Source organism: Rana temporaria, chromosome 2 (genome assembly GCF_905171775.1).
Source record: "Rana temporaria chromosome 2, aRanTem1.1, whole genome shotgun sequence".
In the NCBI taxonomy this organism is placed as follows: Eukaryota; Metazoa; Chordata; class Amphibia; order Anura; family Ranidae; genus Rana; species Rana temporaria.
In genome coordinates, this window is record NC_053490.1 from 184,746,261 (window position 1) to 184,768,966 (window position 22,706).

The 22,706-nt window shown below is 45.1% G+C and overlaps 1 protein-coding gene and 1 pseudogene across 1 annotated transcript in view; one reads left to right on the forward strand and one right to left on the reverse strand.

Moving 5' to 3' along the window:
• The window catches only part of IPO5 (importin 5), a 110,655-nt gene that overhangs the window by 4,281 nt on the left and 83,668 nt on the right, over positions 1-22,706 (forward strand). The window contains exons 2-5 of the mRNA XM_040336126.1: positions 501-581; positions 8,045-8,237; positions 9,764-9,866; positions 22,349-22,445. Coding sequence (XP_040192060.1) covers positions 501-581; positions 8,045-8,237; positions 9,764-9,866; positions 22,349-22,445 — 474 coding nt within the window. The remainder of the gene's footprint in view (positions 1-500; positions 582-8,044; positions 8,238-9,763; positions 9,867-22,348; positions 22,446-22,706) is intronic.
• Positions 1,479-3,170, reverse strand: LOC120928733 (annotated as a pseudogene).

Here is a 22,706-nt window from a genome sequence, read left to right on the forward strand (position 1 = left end):
AAATTCATTGTTGAAGCACTTAAGAACTCGCCAAACAGTGATTGGGGTTTCATTGCCTTACAAACTGGTCCTAATTCAATTATTAGATTGTCTTAACTATTTATCTTTTTATTGCAAAAACATGAAGGCCCATTTCACAGTGGTGCACTTTTGCCATGCTTTTCCAGTGACAAAAGCAGGTTAAAACGATTCCCCATTAAATCTTATGTAACTGTTCACAATACAGGTGCGATGCGCTTTGAAAAAATGTACCAAAAAGGCACCTTCCATTGTAAGTCAATAGTAATACCTCAAAAGTTCATCACTGTGAAAGTGCCCATAAGCTGCACAAAAGCACATCAGTATGAAAGGGCCCAAATTGCATAGAAGAGGAAAAATTGACATTTAAGGTAAATGTATGCAGAGTGAATTTTACATTTTTAAGAAATGTTTAATACAAAGGGTTAAACCTGGTCAAATGTTTACAGATTCTGAATGAATTTTATTTTGGTATGTTATAGGAAGCCTATGACAGCATTCCTGGGCCTTCCAAGATTACTTTCCTTCTACAAGCAATAAGAAATGCTGGTGCTGCCGAAGAGGTGAGTATTGTCACTGTAGACTGGAATATTATCTCGTGCACGCAATCCATTCTGTGAAAATGGTTCATCTACCAACAATAATGTACAATAGTAAACACCAAACTGCTAAATGGTTTAGAGACATGTATTTCTAATGTTCTACTTGCTAAAGGAATTTAATTCTGTACAGCTAATCTTATGGTCTACACACATTTCCACATTGCACAACTGGATGACACATGTGGTTTCCTATTCCCAATGAAGAATTTTTGCTTTTTATGTCGCCTGTTCATATGACATTATATTGGCAGCACCGCCTTGAGCCCCCACTCACATCGGTGCGTCATGTCAACTGCTCAAATCAGTGAGACTCCGACTTTGTGGTGTCGTACCGATTTGAAAACATTCTTGCACTGTTTTTTTGCGATGTCAGGTTAAGACTTGTTGCAATTAATCTATATTTGAGGATACATTAGTTTACATACAGTCCCCTTTTGCAATATATGCACTTTTCCACATGTTTTTTTTTTTTTTTAAAACCCTACGAGTCTAGAAAAATGTTGATTTTGTCAAAAATGCGCTTGGCTTCGGTGTGGGCTAATAAGCTCTGGTGTGGGCTAACACCATGCCTTGGACTGAGTGTTTTCTTTTTTTTTTTTTTTCGTGTATAAAGTTTTATTTCTGGTGTAACTTTTCAGAGAAATTGGATCAGAAGAACCTACACAACGGTTCACAGAAAAATGAAGCAAAGAAAACAGCAGAGGTTGTATGCAGAGCAACCAAAGTCCAGGCTTCACTTTAGAAATTAAATGATTGAATGACTCGAAGAAATAAAGGAACGCTAGAATCGGATTGGTTGCTATGGGCAGCTGCGGCTCTCCGTCTCCTGCGTTCCATAAGAGTCCTGCACAATGTTATCTGCACTGATTTCTCTGCAGAGCAGAAGGTGAACGTCTGCCGCTGGTGGAGTCTTTATAGAAGATCGCTTCTGCGGCGCCCCCGTCAAGTGAAACAGTCCAGACTGCTCTTGGCTCGCTCCATCTCATGCCGAAAACTGTAGAACTGCGGCAGGGTCAGCTCTACATACACAGGCTCCAACTGGCTGCCTTTTCTAATAACCATCTTCAACTGCAGGAAAATACTCCCAGATTTTTCCAGTTCACTACTGGCTGCTGTAACTCCAAGTCCACCAATTGGTTAATACTGAGTGTTCGACCAACTGCCAGCCGTGACAGCGCTGCTGCGTCATGACGCCACTCCTCTGCAAAATAGGCAGCTTTCTCCTCATCGAGCCCTAGGGTGATGAGATCCACTCTCAGCTCTTCCGATTTTAGGTTTATTTTCAGGGCAGCGTTTAGTACAAGAAGGACGCTCCTCACTATGTTCCTCAGGGGCCCCAGACTGATCCCGTTGTCTCTAGCAAAGTCTTCCAACTGCGACGTGAACTGATCAACCTCCATAAAGGAAAAGATGACTTTGCAGAGTCGGCACACTTGCTACCCGGACAGCTGCCTCATGTTCTGCATATCCGCAGACACCGAATCCAGCAGCGGAGTGTTTTCACACCTGCTTTAGTGTCTTTTCTAAACTACTCAACCACTCCTAGCTTTCTGATCTCTAGAACAGGGTTTGACAAATTTGTTGGAATCTAGGAGCCAGAAAACGCTCCCTGCCTTGACGAGCTTGCGCGCAGAAGCGAACACATACGTGAGTAGCGCCGGCATATGTAAATGGTATTCAAACCACACATGTGAGGTATCGCCGCGATCGTTGGAGCGATTGCAATAATTCTAGCTCTAGACCACCTCTGTAACTCAAAACATGCAACCTGTAGAATTTTTTAAACGTCGCCTATGGAGATTTTAAAGAGTAAAAGTTTGTCGGCATTCCACGAGCGGACGCAATTTTGAAGCGTGACATGTTGGGTATCAATTTACTCGGCGTAACATTATCTTTCACAATATAAAAAAAAATTGGGCTAACTTTACTATTGTTTTTTTTTTTTTTTTTTTCCCAAAAAAAGTGCGCTTGTAAGGCCGCTGCGCAAATACGGCATGACAAAGTATTGCAATGATTGCCATTTTGTTTTCTAGGGTGTTAGAATAAAAAATATATAATGTTTGGGGGTTCTAATTGTAGGGAAGGAGATGGCAGTGAAAAATTACATATTAGAACTGCTGTTTTACTTGTAATGCAAACGGCGACCACCAGGTGGCGCAGGTCACAGAAGGAAGCTTGGCACTTCACAAAGCCGCGGCCTCAATTACCGGCCGTTGCGGGCCCGCCACGATCACACGGTGGGGGCACACTGTGCCTCCGTGCGCCCCCACCTCGCGATCGGCGGGTTTGTGACGGCCGGCAACTGAGGCTGCGGCTTGTCACAATTTTTTGTCTCAATTGCGACCTGGCGCTCGGATTTTGTCAAGCCCTGCTCTAGAACATAAGTGCTAATTATTGTATTATGTAGTCCAAGATAAGAACTTGGAGAGTTTTTTTAGATCATTTGGGAGTTGTGAATTGGTCACAGGAAAGTCGAACTGTGTGGACCCCCCCAGGGGCTTACATGGGCTTCTGGCTAGTCATGTGACATCCCAATGTCCCTTTCCTCATCTTTCTGGCAAGCAGTCTTTAATACTTTTAATAAAGGATAGGTTCCATTTTTGGGGAAACGCATGCAAATTTAGTAAGTTAATGTGCATTTTTTTTCCCTCCAGCCTGTTAAGCATTGCACAAGTGATCAGCAGACTGCTGCTGTGTAGGTCTCCAGCAGAGACAGTGTAACTGCTTGCCCATATGTAAAGCCGATACATTCTGACAGGAACCATGAATGTACTTCTGAGCGTTGTGGTAGTGCATTGAAACCCAGAAAGCAAATGGCATGTTGCTGTATTTCTGCTGCCATTTTTTTTTTTAGAGACCCAGCAACCAGAACACGTGCCTTGGTTTGTATTGTCTCGCATACCCAGACCCTATCCATTCCACTCTCTATAATTGCGTGTACCCAACTGTATTTCCTTACTTGGCATTGGTAGATCTAAGGCACAAGGAAGCTGGGACAAAATGGCTAAGTATAACATGCTTCTCCAAACAGCCTAGACACTTGGGGTAATAGCTGTTCCTTGTACTGGAGCAATGTCCTTTTATGACACTGCTCCCCCCTTTATGTCTGAGTCCTTTGCAAAACTCCCAGCCTCTGTAGAATCTTTGGTTTAGTGGACAAATGGTACATGTCTTGTTCCCTCTGATTCTGTTCAAGAAAGGCAAACCTATTAAGAGTTTAATCGATATTCTGCTCTGTCAAATTTCAAAATTAATATTCAAAAATCGGAACTGCTTAATATTACCCTGTCTCTTGCGTGGGTTAAAGCTCTTCAAGCTTCATTCTCTTTTCCATGGGTTTCATCTTATTTGACATACCTGGGGGTCAAACTGACTCCCTCAGTAGACAAAATATTCGCAGCTAACTTTCCACTGATAATGCAGGATTTGTCGGCGGACCTGGAGAGATCGAATAAGGGGCCCTATACATGGATGGGTAGAAATACAATAGTCTGGGCAGAATGTTCATTTTAAGAATTGCATCTGTTTCAGACTTTACCGATTAGTTATTCCAGGGCCATTTCTGAAATCACTGCGTGGTATTTTTATCAGATTTATCTGGGCAAAAAAAGCACCCGCGTCTATCCTACAATCTTCTGGCCAGGGTGGTATGGCATTCCCAGATCCAAACTGATACCATCAGGCAGTACACCTTGCCAGGGTTATGGCGTGGTGCAGAGATGGGGGGGATATAAAACATGGGTAGCAATTGAACAATCGTGCACCAAGATTCCACTTCAATGTGTGCCATGGTTAAGGCCAAATGCACTTGGCATATTGAGGAACCATCCTTTGATAGGGGCAACTCTGCGAGTAATACAACAAAACCATTTTTTCTCTAAGGAAGGAGAAATATCCCGGATGTATCTAATATTGGGAAACCCAGCATTTCCCCCTGGATACACAGATAGCCGTTTCAGACAAACAGTGAGAAGGGGAAATTTTGTCTAGGTGATTATCTTGAAGAATATAGGCTGAAGACTAGGGCGGAAATGCAATTGATGTTTAATCCACCACTGGATCCATGGCAGATGCAGCAACTTACTCACTCTCTCAGTTCTCTTCTTCGTAAGGAGTGGTCAGATCGTCCGAATACGCCCGTGGAAAATGTGTGCTTGGTAAATGCTCCCTCAGCACATGGGGTATCTGAGATGTATAAACTGTTAGTACAATCGTCAGAGGATTATGCCCCGGGATTCCTTCAGAAATGGGAGAGAGATTTAGACATTACATTGTCTGAAGAGCAGCGGAGATATATTTTACATTTTACTCATCACTCCTCAATGGCTACTAAGTACCAAGAGCTGTGTTATAAAATTCTCACACGTTGGTATAGAGTCCCATCATTGTTGCATAAAATTTATCCGGAAAGGACGAATATGTGCTGGCGTTGTGGTGTGGCAGAGGGCAATATGCTCCATATTTTTTGGTCGTGTCAAAAACTGCAGGCATTCTGGGCCAAGGTCCGAGGTATAAGACAGCTGATAGGTCAGGACCTGGGTTCTGAACCAGCCAGATACTTGCTCCATCTTTCAGAGCTTTCTAGGCGTAAATATAGTAATTCGATGACCGTTCACCTTCTGAATGCAGCCAAGTCATGTGTATCCGCTCTCTGGAAGTGGGAATCATCTCCCTCTGTCTCGCAGTGGCTTAAAATGCTGAAATATATACTATGGAAAGAGGTAGTGCTACTATTCAAGGCAGAGAAGAGAAGTTTAATAAAAAAAATGGTCAACATGGTCAGCGTATGTCTGCTCTAGAGAATATGGCTGTGCACTGGCGGAATAGAGGAATATTTTTTTTTCTGTTTTTGGTTTGTTTTTGTTTTTTTGTTCTGGCTTGATAAATAGGAAGGACGATGAAGATTATCTATACCGGCAGTAAATTATTTTTATTGCAGAATCGATTTCTGATCTGTTATATATGTGATACGTATGCAATTGATTAACAATTAAAATATAGAATAAAAAAAAAGGCAGATCCTCCTTTTCGGAGGATATTCTGGAAGGGAGTATTGAGTGCCCTGATTTGCAGTGAAAATGGCAGATTTTCCCCCTCCTACGTTTTTGAGGTACAAGCTACAGCTTTTTGCATCACATGCTATTTAATGTGTCTGTGTACTAGTCTTTGCTAGGTGCATCTGATTTCTCTACTGTCAAAACAAACCCGTATGGGCACCGAGGCTGGCTAAGTCTAAAAGTACTTTCCCATTCATGCACAGATTGTGTGATTTGAGAATTGATCCAATCCTGAAAGGGTGTTCAGTCCTGAAGTTTTTTTGCCAAGATTGGTCCTATGGATAATGGCTTTAAGAAGAAATAGGCTGTCCAGTAGTAAATCCTGCTGTTTCAGTTTTTTCAAACTGCTTTCACGTGTTGAGGACGTGCCGTTTTAGAATTCTGTCTGAATATTCCCTTTTAACTGCTTGAGTTCTGGAAGTGCGCAAATGAAAATGATCTTTTCTTGGTATTTTTTGCAAAATGTAAAAGACTGAAAATTTTAAAACCCAATAAGTGTATATTGGTTTGTGTAAAAGTCAGACCCCTTTCACACATTTTGGCACTAAAAATGCCGGTTTAAAACTGCCTCTAAAGCCACCCCAGTGTGAAAGCCTGAGTGCTTTTGCATTGAGGCAGTGCGCTTGCAGGATGGGGGGGAAAAGTCCTGCAAGCAGCATTTTTGGAGCAGTGTATACACTGCTCCCAAACTGCCCCTGCCCATTGGAATGAATGGGCACCGCCTCGGAAATGCTGCATCACAGGCGCTTTTAACCCTTTCTTGGGGGTTGAAAGTGCCCTGCTACATCTATAAAGCGGCATACTGAAATGAGCAGCACTTTATCGCTTACAACGGCACTGCCCCGATATGAAAGTAGCCTGTGTCTACAAACTGCAGCATATATTTAACAAAATCAATCCTGATGCACCTATGGCCTTTCATCTCATTACTTGTGACCCTAAACTGCCAGGACAGTACAAATTCCCTCCAAATGACCCCTTTTTGGAAAGTAGTCTTAAGCATGAGTTGAAATTGTGTAAAATTTATTAACGCACTCTCATTGTCACCAGTGCAGAACAGTGTCCTATGATGTGGCGGTGATCAGGGACACTGACTGGTGAAATGGAGGGTTTAGTCTTACACATTTGCAAAGCCGTGAATGCTACAGTGCTTTGTCAAGGCTCCTCTGTATCCTGTGGTCCCAAGTCTGAGCACACGGCATAGCCATGGATTAGCTAAGGGCAGGTTTGCCTGAAGGGGCGCTTACTTCTTTCTTAAAGGTGCAGGGACACGTTGGGACAACCAGCAAAAGCACGACATCTGTGTCCCCACGCACAATTCAGCCATCAAGCTATGTAGATAAGTGAGACCCACCCCTACATATAACTCCTTTATAGTAAAAGGTGCACATGGTAGGGGCTAAGCACAACCAGCACACTTGCCAGCTAGCCTGCTAAAAAAAAAAAAGGGGGGGGGGGCCTCTCTGCTGGGCAGGCGGATGATGGGCGCATGTCTACTATGCAGAGCGGACACAGCCAGTTCTCTATGGGGCTGTCTAATGGAAACGGACCACCAGCTGTCTGTTTTTAGCCTGCAGGATCGGATGCTGGTGGGTGTCAGCGGACACATGTCCACTGACATCTGCTACTCCCTAGAGAGCTGTGGATGGTCCGATCGGGTCTGCACGAAAAACTGACAAGCGGACCAGAACGGTCCGCCAGAGTGAAAGGTGCCTCAAGCTTTCATGTGTTTGATTTCCTTAATCCTTTTTTGTGAGCCTGTTGCAATGTTGTTGCCCATCCCTCCAGTTTATTGATTGGGTTTGTCCCATGGCCTATGAAAGTCCTGTCCTGGACAATTAAGAAGAAACTTCTTTTTTTTTTTTTTTTCTCGGAAGACCACCGAAAACAGGTCTTTCCCCTGTTTCTTGAATTGTTCCTTTTAATTTGCTTAAACCTCACCAAGTGGGTGGGGTTATAGCAGTGCACTGTAGGGGACGGGCCTAGCAAGTTTATTGCTAGAATCTAGACACCCAAAGGTAGCCTGCATATAACCTATGGTCTATGAATAAAAAAAAAACTACTGTACTCCAGGAAGGAATTTTACAGGTAACTTTTTAAAATTCAATTTTTAATTGTACATGGTTGGGTATTCTTTGCAAAGTGAGTTTTCACCACATTCATAGAGCTAAAGGAACATTTATCTTGCAAAGTGAGCAGACAATTTGCCTTTTATTAAACCAAGTGGTGAGTTCTGACATTGTAATCATTGGTGTTGATTCTGACCAGTCTTCTGTATTGGCCTTTTGGCTTTCATGTGCTCAAATGATGACCTGTTTGTGTCTTTGGCTCTCGAATATCTAAAGACTCTAATGTGTTTGTTTACAGACTAGACAGATGGCAGCTGTCCTACTGCGGCGTCTCCTATCGTCAGCGTTTGAAGAAGTTTATCCATCCTTGCCTACTGATGTCCAGAATGCTATTAAAAGTGAATTATTACTTGTCATTCAGCTGGAGTCTCAGTCCACCATGAGGAAGAAGATCTGTGACATTGTTGCAGAACTTTCTAGGAATTTAATTGGTGAGATCATCTTCACATGATATAGAAAGTTTGTAATAAACCTGTATACAGAGGCTTTTATACCTGTTCTTCTAAAATGCTAGTTTCCTGGCTTCAATGCTATGATCAGTGAATCATTAATGGGGGGGGGGGGGGGGGGGGGAATAGAGGTAACTGCAAAAATATGTGCATTTATTCATATTTTTCTTCCTAACAGTGAACTTCTCTAACCACCTAAAGACATTTAGCCCCTTCCTTCCCAGGCCATTTTTTCAGTTTTCAATACTGTCACACTTTGAATAACAATTACTTGGCATGCAACACTGTACCCAAATGCCAGTGCACTAGTATCCTCCCAGAATGACTCTGCTGCCTGGCCGCATCTGTGCATTAGTCTAGCAGGAAAATCTTAAAGGATGTCTGAAGCAATGAAGTCTGAGACACAAAGAAAATTCGTAGTTACCGGAATATGTGTCCATTTAGGAAAACTTCCATTTTATTCCTGTTATGGTGACAATTGTAAAATGTTGGTTTTCCTGTCTTTTTTTTTTTCTCAGCTGGTAACTGTGGTCGCCACAATAATGATTTTCCATCTGAGATGAGGTCCAAAATAAAAGCATGACATTGGTTTCAACACTCTTATCAAGAGCTTAAAAAAAGAGAAACTTGGGATTTAGATATAATAGTGAGTGCAACCATGCAGCAACCTTTCATAAACTACTCCAAAAAAGGCAAATGATTGCACTCAGGACGCTGGCTCACTGTGACCAAACCTGAGCCAGCCAGTGTAAGATGGCTTCAGCTCTGCTTTTCACCTGCAGGAGAGGTCCCTTTCAAAAAGGTTTGAATTTAGTGATTCAGCAAAATCTGTACTTCAATGCCCGCTGTGCGGAGTTGAGAGAGCCTACAGTATAAACCTCAGACATTGTGCACAATTGAGAGAGAGAGAGGATGTGTTAAAGCAGTCCAACCCGAGGTCGTTTTGGCTGGGTTTCTCCTAAGGGTCACAGGAGTGTAATTCATTTTGCACTCCTGTGACCTGGTTTCAGCAGAGCGCGTCATGAAGTCCGCTCTCTGCTGACATCACTGGAATCGGTCCATACACTGTCATCAAAACAATGAAGTCTGGCTCTGCCAGGTGCCTGGACCTGATGGCAAGCCGCTGAGGTGTTTGCTCCCTGCCCCTCCACGCTCATTGGAGCGCTGAGCTGTGGAGGAGCAGAGCAGCTGACGGGAGCCGAGAGAAGCGAGCCAATTGTGGTGTTCGATGGCTCGGTTCTCAGTGCAGAGATGGCGGGGGACAATTGCAGCATCGAACCAATGCTGCATCCACCTAGGTAAGTATGATTATGGGGACAAAATATTTTCCCATACTTCTCTTTGAATGTTTTGAAAGTTTAGCATGAAGCATTATGTCTCGGAACTTGCTTGCCGGTTACAAGGACCTGATCTTGTGTTGGAGCGCCTTATTTTGACATTCCAAATTGATTTTGAGATGAACATTGAGTTTGCTTCCTACATGACATTGATTTCTTATGTTTAATCAGATGATGATGGCAATAATCAGTGGCCAGAAGCATTAAAGTTTTTATTTGATTCTGTGAGCTCTCAAGATGTTGGATTGCGTGAGTCTGCCCTGCATATCTTCTGGTATTGTATATTTTCGTTTGCACTCCTTTTTAATGGCACTAACAGACTAAAGTATTAGTGAAATTTTTTCTTGTCTTATTCTCGAGTACCAGCTTGTAATACCCCTTCATTACACAGACACCCTTTTTTTCAGTGCTGTGATGGTTTAATTGGCAATTGCACCCAAACATATTTCATGTCCTTTTTGAGACTTTTGGTGGGACTACCACTGTGCTGTTGCTAAAGCTGCTGTAACTATAATGTGAATCACGTTATTGTAACAGAATAGAGTTTGTACAGTGTTTACATTCATGTGAAAGCAAAAGAAATTGCTGGTGGCACTGCCTGGCCAAAGGTTCTTACTGCAGTGCTGTTTATAAACTGCACTGCAGAAATAAACTTCCATCACCTTAATCTTTATAAATGTATGGCAGTAGACAAGTGGTTAAAGTGACATTAAGCGCCAATATATCATTTTTTACTTGCCGTTTCCCAGTTGTGATGTCTGCATTTTTATATAGGGAGGGATAATAGTAATTTGTCCTGTAATCTTTACTGTGCTTGTGCAGCCAGAACAGCATTTTTAGCATGTGAGAGATGCTAAATTATACAGCTTACATTCTTAAATTTGAATTTGCTCTTGGAGACTGGTATTGCAATGGCACAACCACAATCTTCCCTGCTTCATGATCCTTGTGGCCAATTGTAACAATATCAATCCAAATGGCTATCATAGTAATTCAAGCTGTGTCATCTTAAAGACAGAAGTTCTGTCACTGGGTAAACTGAGCTCACGTCCTTCCCTCTGCCTTTCACTGCTGTCTGTTCCCTGTAAATTGTGTCCTCATGTAGGTTTCCCAGAAAAGTTGTGACATCCTGCAATACAATCTCTACAGCCTGTAAAATGTAAGTTCTCTGACAAATGACATGCAGAGAACAGGCTGCTCCCCAGCTTCCATTGCCTGTGTAGAAGGTCCCCTTGTCTTGCCTTCAAGTGAGAACGAGAAGCAGCTCTGTTTCCTGCACAGGAAAGAGAGCTAATTAATACAGAGGTCTGTTCATTGCAGGGTTTATCGGAGCGGCAACAGCAATACCTAAAACAGGTCTGTGGCTCCCTGTCTTATCACCATGCCGTGCAGAGAAAGTCTGCTACTAAGGCTGCATTCACACCTCGGCATATATTCGCCTGAAGCGCGACGCTCGTGCTGCTGGAGGGACGAATTTCCATTGATGTCTATGAGTTCACATCTCACGCCGAAACGCCCTACGCCTGAAAACAAGTCCCGGACCCTTTTTTTCAGGCGGCATTGGCGTTCGGGCATAGACATCAATGGAAATTATTTGTTTAAAAAAAAAAAAAGTAAACAAATCGCGGCAAAATACGCCGCCTACGCGGCGTTACAATGTGAATGCAGCCTAACTTTGCACTGCTCTCCGTAAGATTGTGTGAAATCTGACGGGTCTCATGCAGAGGAGAGTACAGGCTTTCACTGCAAGATGCAATGAAAGGTGTTGACAGGGAGGAGTCGTGATTTGCTTTTTATAATGAAGGGTTCTGCTCTGATAGGTCCGCTTCACATGGGCGGACCAATCGGGTCCACCTGTCCAATGGGACCATCATTTGCCCTTCTTTAGAGCTCTGCAATGTGTGGCTCAGTCAACATATAACCTGGGCTAGTGGGTGGGTGCAAATGCCTCTCTCCTCTGCAAGCAGGATTGATGTGTCAATGCAAATTGTCTTAACCTCTCGTATGATCAATTAAATCTGTTCCATTGGAATGTAAAGCATGGCTGGGCATAAAGTGCACCTACAGCAGGGGAATTTAGGCCATTTCCAAGCTAAATGATCTACATGTGTAGAAATTAGGAATGACCTAGATTATGGGCAGATAATTCTTCGAGGAAAAATGGTAAAAATGGTAGCTTTTTGAAAAGAGAGAGGAGAAAATCCTGGTTGCCTTTTTGAACTACAAAAGCAATAGAATTAACCACTTCAGCCCCAGACCATTTGGCTGGCCAAAGACCAGAGCACTTTTTGCGATTTGGATTTGCGTCGCTTTAAGTGACAATTGCGCGGTCGTGTGACGTGGCTCCCAAACAATTTTTTCCCCACAAATAGAGCTTTCTTTTGGTGGTATTTAGAAATCTCTGCGGCTTTTATTTTTTGCACTATAAACAGAGCGACAATTTAGAAAAAAAAGCAATATTAACTTTTTGCTATAATATCCCCCAAAAATATATATACATTTTTTTTTCCCTCAGTTTAGGCCAATGCATATTCTACATATCTTTGGTAAAAAAAATCTCATTAAGCATTTATTGACTGGCTTGCGCAAAAGTTATAGCGTCTACAAAATAGGGGATAGTTCTATGGCTTTTTTTTTTTTTACTTGTAATGGCGGCGATCAGTCACCCCCCCCCCCCCCCCCGTGACTATATGGTGGACACTTTTAGCGCTATTTTGGTGATTCACGTTTATACAGCGATCACTGCTATAAAAATGCACCGATTACTGTGAAGGTGTTAACCACTAGGGGGCTGGGAAGGGGTTAAGTGTGTCCTAGGGAGTGATTCTATCTGTTAGGGGGCATGGTTACGAGTGACATGTCACTGATCGCTGCTCCTGATTAGTCAGACTATCAGTGACCTGTCACTAGGAAGAACAGGGGAATGTTGTGTTTACACTGTCATCTCCCCAGTTCTTCAGCTTCGTGACCCGATCGTGGGACACCGGCTGACATAGAGTCCGCACGGGCACGATCACGGAGCTCGCGGCAGGGCGGCGTGTGCGACCACACAGCAGCAAATTTAAAGGGACGTACATGTACGCCCATTTGCCTGTCCGTGGCATTCTACTGATGTTAATATTCATGCGGCGGTCGGCAAGCGCTTAATACAGTGCCTTGCGAAAGTATTCGGCTCCCTTGAACTTTGCGACCTTTTGCCACATTTCAGGCTTCAAACATAGATATAAAACTATTTTTTTTTTTTTTTTTTTTTTGAAGAATCAACAAGTGGGACACAATCATGAAGTAGAACGAAATTTATTGGATATTTCAAACTTTAACAAATAAACTGAAAAATTGGGCGTGCAAAATTATTCAGCCCCTTTACTTTCAGTGCAGCAAACTCTCTCCAGAAGTTCAGTGAGGATCTCTGAATGATCCAATGTTGACCTAAATGACTAATGATAGAATCCCCCTGTGTGTAATAAAGTCTCTGTATAAATGCACCTGCACTGTTATGGTCTCAGTGGTCCGTTTAAAGCGCAGAGAGCATCATGAAGAACAAGGAACACACCAGGTAGGTCCGAGATACTGTTGTGAAGTATAAAGCTGGATTTGGATACAAAAAGATTTCCCAAGCTTTAAACATCCCAAGGAGCACTGTGCAAGCGATAATATTGAAATGGAAGGAGTAGCAGACCACTGCAAATCTACGAAGACCTGGCAGTCCCTCTAAACTTTCAGCTCATACAAGGAGAAGACTGATCAGAGATGCAGCCAAGAGGCCCATGATCACTCTGGATGAACTGCAGAGAGCTACAGCTGAGGTGGGAGACTCTGTCCATAGGACAACAATCAGTCGTATACTGCACAAATCTGGCCTTTATGGAAGAGTGGCAAGAAGAAAGCCATTTCTTAAAGATATCCATAAAAAGTGTTTAAAGTTTGCCACAAGCCACCTGGGAGACACACCAAACATGTGGAAGAAGGTGCTCTGGTCAGATGAAACCAAATTCGAACTTTTTGGCAACAATGCAAAACGTTATGTTTGGCGTAAAAGCAACACAGCTCATCACCCTGAACACACCATCCCCACTGTCAAACATGGTGGTGGCAGCATCATGGTTTGGGCCCGCTTTTCTTCAGCAGGGACAGGGAAGATGGTTAAAATTGATGGGAAGATGGATGGAGCCAAATACAGGACCATTCTGGAAGAAAACCTGATGGAGTCTGCAAAAGACCTGAGACTGGGACGGAGATTTGTCTTCCAACAAGACAATGATCCAAAACATAAAGAAAAATCTACAATGGAATGGTTCACAAATAAACATATCCAGGTGTTAGAAGTCAAGTCAAAGTCCAGACCTGAATCCAATCGAGAATCTGTGGAAAGAACTGAAAACTGCTGTTCACAAAAGCTCTCCATCCAACCTCACTGAGCTCGAGCTGTTTTGCAAGGAGGAATGGGCAAAAATTTCAGTCTCTCGATGTGCAAAACTGATATAGCCCAAGCGACTTACAGCTGTAATCGCTACAAAGTATTACCTTAAAGGGGCTGAATCATTTTGCACGCCCAGTTTTTCCGTTTTTTTTTATTTGTTAAAGTTTGAAATCTCCAATAAATTTCGTTCCACTTCATGATTGTGTCCCACTTGTTGATTCTTCAAAAAAAAAAAACTAGTTTTATATCTTTGAAGTCTGAAATGTGGCAAAAGGTCGCAAAGTTCAAGGGGGCCGAATATTTTCGCAAGGCACTGTATATACTTTGCACATTAATAGCAAGTACTTTTAAGTCTTAAGATTTTTTTTGGAAGGGTCAAAAGGGTTCCTTTTAAGTTCACTTACTTTTTCTTTCGATTTACCTTCTAAATGTTTTTTCTTTGTTTGAATTTCTCACTTCCTGTTTGTCGTCAGTATGCTTTCCACCATCATCCGAGCGGTGGAAAGTCATTTAGAACAGCTTACTGAACCTTACTGAGGAGGGACAGGAAGTGAGAAATTCAAAGAAAAACATTTAGAAGAGAAATTGAAGGAAAAGGTAAGTGAACCAACAATGCACTAGCTTTAACCACTTAAGCCCCGGACCATATTGCTGCCTAAAGACCCAAGGGGTTTTTACAGTTCGGGACTGCGTCGCTTTAACAGACAATTGCGCGGTCGTGCGACCTGGCTCCCAAACAAAATTGGCGTCCTTTTTTTCCCACAAATAGAGCTTTCTTTTGGTGGTATTTGATCACCTCTGCGGTTTTTATTTTTTGCGCTATAAACAAAAATAGAGCGACAATTTTGAAAAAAATGCAATATTTTTTGCTGTAATAAATATCCCCCAAAAACATATATAAAAAAATAAATTTTTCCTCAGTTTAGGCCGATACGTATTCTTCTACCTATTTTTGGTAAAAAAAAATCGCAATCGTTTATCGGTTGGTTTGCGCAAAATTTATAGCGTTTACAAAATAGGGGATAGTTTTTTTTTTTTTTTTTTTTTTTTCGTGACTGCAACATTATGGCAGACACTTCGGACAATTTTGACACATTTTTGGGACAATTGTCATTTTCACAGCAAAAAATGCATTTAAATTGCATTGTTTATTGTGAAAATGACAGTTGCAGTTTGGGCGTTAACCACAGGGGGCGCTGTAGGAGTTAGGGTTTACGTTGTGTGTGTTTACTAGTGTAGGGGGTGTGGCTGTAGGAATGACGTCATCGATCGTGTCTTCCCTATAAAGGGAATGACGCGATCGATGCGCCGACACAGTGAAGCACGGGGAAGCCGTGTTTACATACGGCTCTCCCCGTTCTTCAGCTCCGGGGAGCGATCGCGACGGAGCGGCTATAAACAAATAGCCACGCCGTCGTCCCGGATCGCTCCCCAAACGGACCCGACCTCCGCATGTACCGGGGGGGGGGGGGGTCCCGATCGGACCCCCCACCCACGTCTAGCAGAGGACGTACAGGTACGTACATGTGCCTGTCTGTGCCATTCTGCTGACGTATATGTACATGAGGAGGTCGGGAAGTGGTTAAGGAACCTATTTAGAAAATAAAAAAACAAACCTTTACAACCCCTTTTAACATTATCCTCCCCCCAGACTGACAATGCTGCTGTCCAAAAGTGTCTGTTGCTCTTTCACCCAGAGTGGGGCAAACTCTTAATGGGTTACTGCCTATATCACCGTCTGAAAAAAGGGAAAGAAGCCTAAAAACGAATGCAGCCACCATATTGAATGATTGGTAAGCTGCAATAATTAAATTTAAATTTGGGTTTAATTTTGCTTTAAACAAGTGGCTTGGAAAAAGCAAACATGGCACCATTTAACCACTTAAAGTGTAGGATGGCGCGACTCCATGTGATGTCAGAATTTTTTTTTTTTTTTTCCACTTTAAGGACCAAGCCTGTTTTTCAGATTTGGCGTTTACAAGATTAAAACATTTTTTTTTTCTCTAACGTTCATGGACGGACACAGCAGTATTGACCTTAGGGTTATATATCCTTCCTTTCAGGAGAGACTAGGCAGAAAAAAACAGCACTTCAAGTGTTAAAACACTTTCCTCAGTACAGCACCTCCCAGGGGGCGGGGACCCCCGGGTACATTTAACTCTGACTCATGCAGCTCCAGTTTTTTTTTTTTCTGCATAGCATTAGAAGACATGGCCTTTCTGGAGTCCATGTGCTCTGGAGTTTTTTTTTTTCCCCGCTTTTCTTTGATTTTTATTTTTTTTTTTCCTGCATTTTTGGATCCTGGGATCTACAATCAACTTTCGACTGGGTCACAGGCTGGGTTCTCGATCCTTTTAAATCCCCCCCCCCCCCCCCCCCATGTTCGGCCATCGAGCACGTGCCGGCCTTTAGCTAGGCCGTCCACGACATGCCCCGTTGCTCCAGGGGCGGCTGGTGAACTACATGTTCCAGGGCACACATATGACTGGTCTCTATGGCCTTGTCACAGTGTGCCGGGCCGACAGCCATGCCGTATCTGCTGCGGACATTGGGTCTGTCTGGAATGCCTCCAGCCGGTGGTCGCAGGACGGGTAAGTAGTGTCCCCTTGCCCTGGCAGGGTGGTGTGGCTGGTGCATTCCTGGGGAGATCGAATGAGGGTCCACCCTGCTTTCCTCTCTCCCTTTCCTCTCCCTCCTTCCCCATTCTGGGTGGCGGCTGTAAGGGGGGGGGGGGTCCGCATGGGGCTCTGTTACTACCGGGGGGCTGTGCTAGCGGTGAGGTGCTATTTATTTTTTTATTTTTTTGTACTGGGGTTGCTGTGTGTGCTGGGCTATGTTCTGCTGTGTGTTACTGGTTTTAAACACGCGTATGGCCGCCATTTTACCGGAGTCATGGTTTCTATATACGGCGGCCATTTTCTTGTGGTCCGCATGCTATTTTCTGCATTTCGGCGGTCATCTTGGGGAAAGTCTCGGCCTCCTAGTGCCTGGAATAATGGCGCAGAAGCCCGCCAGCTACCATTACAGCCTGGTTGGGTGGTGAGTTCCCTGGGGGCCCCCTGCTCTCTGTTTTGCAGCCGGGAGGGTGACCTGTGGGTCTCTGCCTTGCAGTACTAGGGCGGCATAGCGGTGGGTCAGCATGGAGTCTGAACCAGAGGCTTCTACCCCAACCATGCCTGAGTTAACCCTTAGTGCCCCTGCCGCCTCTGTAGAGGCGATGACGGCAGTCCTTGAGGCGTTTATCGCCAGGATTGAAGCGTCAAGTAGCCAGAAGGGGGGATGGCGCTGACACGGAACCAGGCCCTGCTTCTGTCATGTCGGATGATGCAGGCTTAGCCCACACGGACAGTGAGGATGACTCTGCTTCAGGGTCAGCACATAAGGCGTTTGTTGGAGCTCTTATCACTGCGGTGCGGGATACTCAAACTTGAGGATTTGGCGGAGGCATCGGTTTCGCCGGTCCCTTTTTGGGTTCCGCAAGCCACCCCGCACCGCGAAAGTGTTTCCTTGTGTTCCATATCTGAACAAGCTGTTGTACAAGGAATGGGATAAGCCGCAGAAAGTTTTTGCTGTTCCAAAATACTGCAGTCCGTTACCCCTTTTGAGGACTTTTTAAAAAAAAGTGGGTTTCTCCTCCGTCAGTGGACCCTCCGGTGTCCAGACTAAACAAGGCCACCACGTTACCTGTGGAAGGGGCTCCCGCATTTAAGGACCCCGCAGATAGGAGAACTGAGGCTGTGGCCCGCTCCATGTTCACAGTGGTGGGGTCGGCGGTGAGACCGGTTTTGGCCGGGGCTCTGGTGTCAGACACTTACCGAATGGGCAAAGGCCTTGCTGCAGGAGCTGAAGGCACAGAATGCTTCTGAAACCTGTGTGGACCTGGCTAACCAGTTAGTGCAAGGCCTAAAGTTTGTCTGTGAGTCGGCCCTGGATACGCACCCCTTTCTTTCCAGGGCCTCCGCCTACGTGGTGGTACTATGCCGCCTTGTGTGGCTGAAGTGTTGGTCTGCGGACCAGTCTTCAAAAAAGGCCTTGATGGATTTACCCTTTAAGGGTAAACGGCTTTTTGGGGCGTCCCTAGATGACATAAAGGATGCCACAGGCGGTAAGAGCACGCTGCTCCCACAATCTGGGAAGGGTAAGGAGCCTCGCCGTAAGCAAGGGCCCTCCTTTACTGCCCCCAAGAGATTTTTTCGTCCGCCAAATGCGACAGGAAAATTTTCAAGGTGCCAAGGCACCCGCTGCAGCGCAAAAGCGCACCTGGTTCCGCAAGTCCAACAAGCCTGCGGACAAACCTGCTTCCGCATGAAGGTCTGCCCCCGCGTCTCGGGTGGGGGTCGGCTTCGCGGCTCGGTGGAGGTCTCTTCTTTCTGACCGTTGGGTTTGCAAAGTAGTTTCCTCGGGGTACAAGTTAGAGTTTCTCTCTTGTCCACCAAACAAATTTTTACCTTCCAACCTCCAGCTTCCTCCGGATCGCCGTAAGGATCTGTCAGGGGCTGTCCAGGATCTACTGGTCAGGGGAGTGATTGTGCCCGTTCCCTCAATGGAACGGTTTCAGGGGTTTTACTCCAATCTGTTTGTAGTCCCCAAGAAGGAAGGGGTCCGTCCAATCCTGGACCTCAAGGCCCTCAATTCTTTTGTCAAAGTGCAAAAATTCAGAATGGAATTGATTCGCTCGGTAGTGGCGGCACTCTAGGGGGATTTTATGGCGTCTTTGGACATCATGGACGCATTCCTGCATATGCGCAAAGCACCAGAGGTTTCTGCGCTTTGCGATCGGAGAGGACCCCTTTCAATTTGTGTCCCTCCCATTCGGCCTGGCCTCTGCACCACGGGCCTTCACCAAGGTGCTCGCTCCGATTCTGGCCCTGCTGAGGCAGCGCGGGATCGCTATCGTAGGATACCTGGAAGACCTTCTCCTGAGAGCTTCCTCAAGCTCAGATTTAGAAGAGGATGTGTATCACCTGCCAGACCCTCCGAGAATTCGGCTGGCTACTGAATGTCCAGAAGTCAGTATTGGTACCGTCTCAGCAGGTGGAATACCTGGGGTTAGTCCTGGATTCCTCGGAAGCGAGGGTTTTCTCCCAACGGAAAAACTTCAGACACTGCAATCTGAGGGTGCAGCGGTTGGCGTCCCAGAAGTGGTCGTCGTTTTGCTTTTGCATGAGGGTTCTGGGTTTGATGGTGGCCTCTTTCGAGGCAGTTCCGTATGCCCAATTCCACACCCGAGTGTTACAGAGATTCTGTCATGTTGGGACAAGCTCTCTTCGTCTCTGGATTACCAGATTCGGGTGAGTCGCCTGGTCAGGTCCTCCCTAGTGTGGTGGCTGACATCTCCGGCACTTCGGGCCGGAAAATCTTTTCTGCCGTGCAATTGGACAGTGATCACGACGATGCCAGCCTCTCCGGCTGGGGGGGTGTCCAGTCAGCCCAGGGGCGCTGGACTCAGGAGTCCCGCCTGCCAATCAATGTACTGGAGCTCCGAGCGATCAAATTGTGTCTCTCCAAGTGGGTCTGCAGGACCAACCGGTCAGGATCCAGTCCGACAACACCACGGCCGTGGCATACGTCAATCATCAGGGAGGCACACTGAGCTCGGCTGCAGCGACGGAAGTCGTGCACATCCTCCGTTGGGCCAAAAGATACGTTCCGGCTCTGTCGGCCGTATACATTCCGGGGTTGATAACTGGCAAGCCGACTACCTAAGTCGCCAAACACTAGACCAAGGAGAATGGTCACTACACCCGGAGGTGTTTCAGAGTCTGTGCCGAACATGGGGCACTCCAGACGTGGACCTCCTGGTCTCAATCGGAAGGTGCCACGGTTCGTGGCCAGGTCAAAGGACCCGTGGGCCGACACGTCAGACGTGTTGGTGGCGCCATGGGGTCACTATCGCCTAATCTACGCCTTCCCTCCTCTGAAGCTTCTTCCTTGCCTGCTGCGCAGAGTGGAAGCCGAAGGGATACCAACAATCCTGATCGCCCCGGATTGGCCGCGCCGTCCCTGGTGCGCGGACCTGGTGCGTCTGGTGGCAGACGTCCCTTGGCGTCTACCCCTGAGAGAAGATCTTCTGTCGCAGGGTCCGATCTTTCACCCTGCTTTACAGTCTCTGGCTTTAACGGCGTGGCTGTTGAGAGCTAGGTGTTGAAGGACCGAGGCCTGTCGGGCTTGGCCTATGCCCTAAAAGGGCGGGCGCCTCCCTTTCAGGTTACGGCGCATTCGACCAGGGCGATTGGTGCCTCTTGGGCTTTCCGCCATCAAGCGTTTGTTTTACAGGTGTGTGTGTGTGTGTAAGGTGTGTGTGTGTAAGGTGGATGTGAGTGCATCTTCGGATGCCTCCTTTGGCCGCAAGGTTTTACAGGCGGCAGTTTAAGGTTGAAGTTCCTCCGTTGAAAAACTCCGGTTTTGTTTGGGGTGAAGATTGGTTTGCTATTTTTCCCACCCTTCAATTTTTTGACACTGCTTGGGGACGTCCCTAAGGTCAATGCTGCTGTGTCCGTCCATGAACGGAAGAGAAAATAGGATTTTTGTACTCGCAGTAAAATCCATTTCTCTGAGTTCATGGACGGACACAGCACCCACCCCTCCTTTGTACTGCTTGTTACGAGCTGCATGAGTCAGAGAGTGGGATGTACCCGGGGGTCCCGTCCCCTGGGAGGTGCTGTACTGAAGTGTTTTAACACTAAAAGTGCTGTTTTTTTTTCTTCTGCCTAGTCTCTCCTGAAAGGAAGGATATATAACCCTAAGGTCAATGCTGCTGTGTCCGTCCATGAACTCAGAGAAATGTATTTTACGGTGAGTACAAAAATTCTATTTTTTTGCTAGAAAATTACTTAAAACCCCCAAACATTATAACACCCTAGGGAATAAAATGGCGGTCATTGCAATACTTTGTCACACCGTATTTGCGCAGCGGTCTTACAAGCGCACTATTTTGGGGAAAAAGTAAATTTTTGTATTTAAAAAAAAAGACAAGTAAAGTTAGCCCAATTTTTTATATATTGTGAAAGATAATGTTGCGCCGAGTAAAATGATACCCAACATGTCACGCTTCAAAATTGCGCCCGCTCGTGGAATGGCGTCAAACTTTTACCCTTAAATCTCCATAGGCGACGTTTAAAAAATTCTATAGGTTGCATCTTTTGAGCTACAGAGGAGGTCTAAAACTAGAATTATTGCTCTCGCTCTAACGATCGCAGTGATACCTTGTAATAGAAAAAAGCATGACAGGTCCTCCTAAATATGAGATCTGGGGTCAAAAAGACTTCAGATCTCATTCTTAGACTAAAATGCAAAAAAAATTAAAAATATTGTCATTTTGAAAAAATTACAACAATAAAAATATTGCTTTTACGAAGCTTTGGCAGTAGTCGTATTCATGTCACTTCCACCCTGCTATGCTATGGGGATGGTTGGGGGCCATCTTGCCCTCACTCGTATCCCAGCCGAGCAGGGGAGAGGACCGGATCGCCTCTGGTAAGAGGGGGTGGGGGCCCTCTCCCGCAGCCAATAACGGTGATCTTGCGGCGAATCCGCCACGGAGACCACGGTTATCGTTGACAGCACCGCTCACTGAAAAGATTGATATCTCGGTTGTAGCAGCAGCTGCTTCCGTTACCGAGATATCCTCTTTAAACAAATGACGTGTATATATACAGTGAGCGGTCCTTAACCACTTCCATACAGGGCATTTTCACCCCCTTCCTGCCCAGACCATTTTTTTTTTTTACTAGTAATGGCGGCAATCTGCATTTTTTTATTGTGACTGATATTGCGGCGTTCATATCGGACACTTTTTTTGGGACCATTCACATTTATAAAACGATTAGTGCTATATAAAACTTCACTGATTACTGTGTAAATGTGACTGGCAGGGAAGGGGTTAACACTAGTGGGCGCTGAAGGGGTTAATATGTTCCCTGGGAGTGATTTATAACTGTAGGGGGACTCACAAGGGGAGGAGACCGATGTGTGTTCCCAGAACAGAGGAACACAGATCGGTCTCCTCACCTCTGACAGGAGGTGGATCTGTGTGTTTACACACACAGATCCACACTCCTGCCGCGTTTGCTGGCAATCGCGGGTGCCCGGCGGACATCGCGACCGCCGGGCACGTGCACCGGGTCGCGAGCTTTGCCACGGGTGGCGCCGCACGCACCCTAGCAGCAGCGATGCACAGGACGTCATATGACGTCCACTCTGAAGGACGGACAGTTCCTGCCGACGTCATTAAGAAGTTAAAGCTATATATATATATAATTTTCTCTTTGGAACAGGGTCAGTGTCTAAAAACATTCCAAATGCTTTCTTGATGAGATGCAACATCTGTTTTTCAGGAACTTTCCGGGTATTTTTGGAAATCAGCAGCAACATTACTTAGAAGTAATTAAGAGAATGCTTGTCCAGTGTATGCAGGACCAGGCTCACCCACAGGTATTGATAATATGGAAACTATTTGAAATAAAAACACTTTTTTGTAGGTTAAATGAGCTTACTGTAGTAATTGTTTTGCTAAGTGACATTTATCTGAATACAGTGTGGTTCTATAGACTTAATTGTTACCACCTGTAAGAGCTTAATGATACAAAAATTGCACTACACTAATATAGGAAATGAATTTCAGATAAAAAATTTGCAGTCTTCGTTTGGCCAGTCATGTCTTGGCCATGCCACATCCAAGCATCCTTGGGCTCT